The 4,844-nt window shown below is 33.7% G+C and overlaps 1 protein-coding gene across 1 annotated transcript in view; it reads right to left on the minus strand.

The window, feature by feature from the left end:
• Nucleotides 1–4,844, minus strand: part of LOC108570516 (calpain-A-like) — an 18,708-nt gene that overhangs the window by 2,098 nt on the left and 11,766 nt on the right. The window contains exons 4-13 of the mRNA XM_017932389.1: nt 4,756–4,842; nt 4,352–4,655; nt 3,433–3,614; nt 3,085–3,335; nt 2,804–2,961; nt 2,464–2,681; nt 2,345–2,387; nt 1,913–1,957; nt 1,631–1,760; nt 457–570 (exon numbers count right to left, since the gene is read on the minus strand). Coding sequence (XP_017787878.1) covers nt 457–570; nt 1,631–1,760; nt 1,913–1,957; nt 2,345–2,387; nt 2,464–2,681; nt 2,804–2,961; nt 3,085–3,335; nt 3,433–3,614; nt 4,352–4,655; nt 4,756–4,842 — 1,532 coding nt within the window. The remainder of the gene's footprint in view (nt 1–456; nt 571–1,630; nt 1,761–1,912; nt 1,958–2,344; nt 2,388–2,463; nt 2,682–2,803; nt 2,962–3,084; nt 3,336–3,432; nt 3,615–4,351; nt 4,656–4,755; nt 4,843–4,844) is intronic.

The raw sequence follows: 4,844 nt of genomic DNA on the forward strand, positions 1-4,844 counted from the left end.
TATATTTAAAAATATATTTAATTATATTGAAGCATGGTATTACAAAAAAAAGCATATTTCACAGTCAAGGAAATATTCTTGAACACTTAAAGAATTTTGAATCAATTGCAACAAGAATTTCAAGATTTTCACAATCCACACCCTTATAGTTGAAACCATTGAAGTATCAACTACAGGAACAACAACAATTGGAATAGTGTCATGAAAGAGTGGAGAATTTCAACATGTTGTTAAACACTGAATAAAATTAGCCATAATATTAGCAAGACGTGGAAAAATCGTATAAAGAAGTTGATAAATGTTTTAAAACGTCTTTGCAAACATCCTGTTAATAAAGCAATTCTTTTTCTCTAACAGGTCTAACTGTAAAAAAAAAAAATTGCCGTCGCCTACGTTATACACGTATGCGGAATGACCTGGTAGTGTGAAGTATACATATACTAGATGATGCCTTACCTATGGCTACATCGTTCTGTTCTTTATTACAAACAATGCCGCACAGCAGTGAGATGAGAGTGTCGATAAACGAATCATTTCCTTGTTCACTTTGACGCGCCGACTGTGGTAGTTCTACCCGTAACATACAGCTACATGTTAACATTAAATTTTACATATGTACATTCAGGTCAAAGTAATGAGTGTACGTGATAAAGTAATAATTTTGTAGATTTTTTTCACCAATTTTTTCATTCATCACTATGATGGTATCAACATATTCGACTTTAATACAAAGGAAGCATTGGCTTTCTAAAAATTTTAACAGATACCACCAGCTGCCACCTTGAAATTTTATTCGAATTTGCAATTGTGTAAAATGTTAATTTAATAAATTAAATTTAACATTTTAATTGAACAATTGTTTATTAGTCGCGATACATTGTACAACGTTAACGAACAGTTTCAATTAGAACATAAATAAATGAATATAGAAATATGGACTCTATTGGACATTTCTGTCTAGTTTGGCGACCCAAATGTATTTATGTATTATATGAAGTAATTACACAGAAAGAAACGAAACGTGCACAATTACGAGAGTGAAGATCGTGTTGCATTAGTATTCATACAGTAATCGATTGACAGTGAAAACGAATTAAATGAAATGGTGCATTAACAAACTGTTAAAATCAGAATGCACTGTACTACATATTTGTGCGCTATATCGTACAGTATTCTGAACGAATGATTAATGAGAAAAAAGCTTCGTTGCGTAAATTCTACTACTGTCAATAACTGCAAACAATATGAAGTGAAAAAGCATTACAGAAGCTTTACAAAACTAATGAAAGCCTTTTGATATTATTAAGCAAATCGCAGAAACAATTTAAGAAAAACAAAGCCAAGATAACATATATTGTATGTGATAAGAATAACTCTTTTGTTTTGAATATACATGTGTCGTGCTATCTCGTGTCTAAAATAATGTGTATAATTATTTTACCAAACAGATATTAACCGCAATTATATACATATACAAAAACACATTAGTGTTACTTTAGCAGTTGCAACAGAATCAAAGTAAATTTGAAATATTTCTATTAATTTTAATGAGAATCAGTGTTGTCAAAATTGCAACTGAGATACTTTGATATACGGTTAATATAAGAAAATTAAATGTAAATAATCATACCTTTTCTCATTGCGAAATCTAAGATTTCTTTCAATTCCGTCCAGTCCACTTCCATATCGTCACCAGCAAGCTTTTTGAAAAATTCTCGAACTCTATCCTCATTTCGGTCTGGCTCTGGTTCATCTCGAACCTTGAAGTTAAAACAAATTTTTGAGTAAAATCCATATTCTTAAAAGTTAAACATTGAGATCTACCATTTATTTATTCATAAAGTTAAATTTTATTGATTAATACATAATTTTAAAGATTACTTTATTATTTATTAGCGTATATATTACTTACCTTACCTCCATCTCCGTGATCGGTATTACCTTTAGGGTTAATGACCTAGAAGCCAAGTTAACGTGAACATGCAGATTGTTATGCATTATTAATTGGTTACCTATGGTCATCGAGTATATCGGTACATGTGATTCATTGTACGCTTTGGTTAGATAGATTTTGAATGAAATACACAATATATTTGCACAATACAAGTGTACTTGAAAGCATTGCAAAAGCTTATCACGTTAAATGTACGTTATCAATGTGTAAGTTCATGGCGCAAAGTGATCTAATATTTGCAGTCTACATTTTATATTATTAAGTTATAATACTGTGGATTAGCAGAATTAATTATCATGCGAACGTGTATACTTAAGGTGCACGTTTTGTTATTCAAATGTCTATATTCAATCTTCTACTATATGTCCTACATACGAATAAATTTCTTACCCTATCATCAATTTCTCCAATGCCAACTTCTTCATCGTTTTCCCTGAAAAAATTATATTTTCAATGTAAATCTCAAGTCGTCATAGCAACAAGTTTTATCTAATAAAATGATCACTTACTCCATATTATTTTTATTTTCAGAGAAGATTCTCAGTAAAAATTCACCCTCCTCGTTAGGATCAAACGTGCTTGGAATTATACAATACACACCAGGTGGTAATTTAAAGCGACATGTTACTTCTCGTAAATTTATAAATGCTGGCGTTCTTGCGACCGACCTATTGTATCTAAAGAAATTAATGTCCAGTGGCTTCGGTAACCGTTCAGGATAGTCCAACTATATTTTTACAATCGTTGTAATTAATATGTTAATCCGCATAATAAAATCGAATTAAAATATTTAGAAAATGACCAGAGAGTGAAATTTTTCTTTAACATCATAGCATGCAAAGTACATACGTGATATATGACAAATCCAATAGTCAAACATTCTGCACCCATTCTTCTCTGTGCTCTTCTATTTTTCTGCATCAACGCGACAATCACTGTACATTTGTCGTCATCCTCATCTGGGTATTCCAACGTGATTCTATATTGTGGGTTATGCCAGAAAGTTTCTGCAACATATTACAATTTATATTAATTACATTTTCACGTATCGAAACTTGCTGCAAAATTTAATATGAATAACAAAGAATGAAATAAAATATTTTAGACTACGTTTAAAAAAGAATATTTACCTCTAAAATTCGAGCAACCTCCTGCCGTAACACCACGCACCCATTCCCCTTCAAACACGCTCATCTCCCATCTCTTTTTGCCGGCATTTAAATCGTCCTCGGTCAACGAGTCTGGATTTAAGTTACATATTTCTAATTGCGTGAAGTATCGTGTGAAGTCCTGAAACGACATCCAAAATTCACCGTCCATGTCGAAGGTTAGACCTAGCTCTTCTTTCTCGTGATCAGGAATGAATCTCCATTCTGGCGACCTATTGAATAAACATTTATATGGTGAAACACAGCTATTGCTTCCCGATACAAAGAAACTGCATTCTGAGCAAATTTAAATCCATTCAACTGTCTTACTGATCACTCCACGGACCGTTCCATTCTGCTTCGTTACCCCATGGATTTCTAAGTCTAAGAAGAGGTATTCTGCCATACTGGTTTGGTGTTTGAATTTCTACATATTTGACACGTGTAATACTGTAAGCATGGCCTCTGATCAGTCCTTGAGGCGTCTCCGCTTCCAATATATTTGGATCAGGCTAAAATGGTAACATACTTTATTACATGCGTTGAACAATCAAGGAGAATAAGCATCATATACAGTGTCGGTTATTATGAAAATGGTCTACGTCAAAAATCAAGAAAAAATTGAATTCATCACTTATCTATTTTTGTTTCTGCACCGATTTACTTGAGAATAATGTGAAATAATTTTTGCAAAACAGATAGAAATTGAACCGTCAAATGTATTGGGTTGAGCGGAAAGTTCGTGCCGATTTTTGATAGATAGTGTTCGAATACGTTAGAACAAATAAAACTGGATGAAAACATATGAAGTTCACATATATTCTGAAAGACAATTATTTTCAGGTGTCTTTTGCAAGTCCATTCGTTACAATTACCAGTTTCTTCTCCGAATTATAGTAGAAAATTAGAGTAGATTTGCAACACTTAATGTTTTTCCTTCGCCAAAGAGAGAAAAATACCGCTAAAACAGCAAACAAAGTATCTAATGCTTACAGAGAAGGTAGTCTATCAGAAAATTTCAATTTAAAAGAAATGAAAGAAACTTTTTAACAAAAAGGAATTTTCAAATAGCCGGAAAACGGCGAAAAGTTCCAGAACAAAATGGAACAAATCTTACAGAGTAAAGAAATTATTGCTTCAAGGCATTCACTTATTTACTTAAAAATCGACACGAATTTTCCGCTCGACCAAATAGTCGGCAGTCAAAGTTGGCAAGACAAACGACTTGAGGCCACCTTGTTTCATTTACCTCTATCGAACAGCCCATTAGCGAGTTTCTTTCGAATGCTTTTAATAAAATACTGTACAAATTTGGGGGGGTTTGGTCCATCTGGTACATTTCCGTTACGCCACCGGTGAAATCTTCCATGGCCTCACAGGTGGTCCCACCTTTCAACGCCTCGTACGAGCCGTGAAGCTTTGCGTAAGCTTTTTCCAACAGAGCGCTCCAAAATTCATTGCTTTCTGCCGAATGCAGGTACACCAGTTCGCCACGGTAGGTCGGCAATCTGTCGTCGATCACTACGTCCACCCATCTTCCGTACTGCCAGAACCTATTTTTCACAATTGGTGTAAAAATAAGCATTCTCCACGTGGAATAAATAATTTACGTATAATTTCCCGGAACGTTGATTCATTCGTTCGTTGGAATACCTGAAGTGAAAGATGCCGGCGTAATTTTCCTCGAAACTCTGATCCTCAGGCACTACTTGGAAAAAGAGATTGGCATCCATAGTGAGATT

The sequence above is a fragment of the Habropoda laboriosa genome, unplaced genomic scaffold (assembly GCF_001263275.1).
Source record: "Habropoda laboriosa isolate 0110345459 unplaced genomic scaffold, ASM126327v1 scaffold61, whole genome shotgun sequence".
NCBI classification, from domain to species: domain Eukaryota; kingdom Metazoa; phylum Arthropoda; class Insecta; order Hymenoptera; family Apidae; genus Habropoda; species Habropoda laboriosa.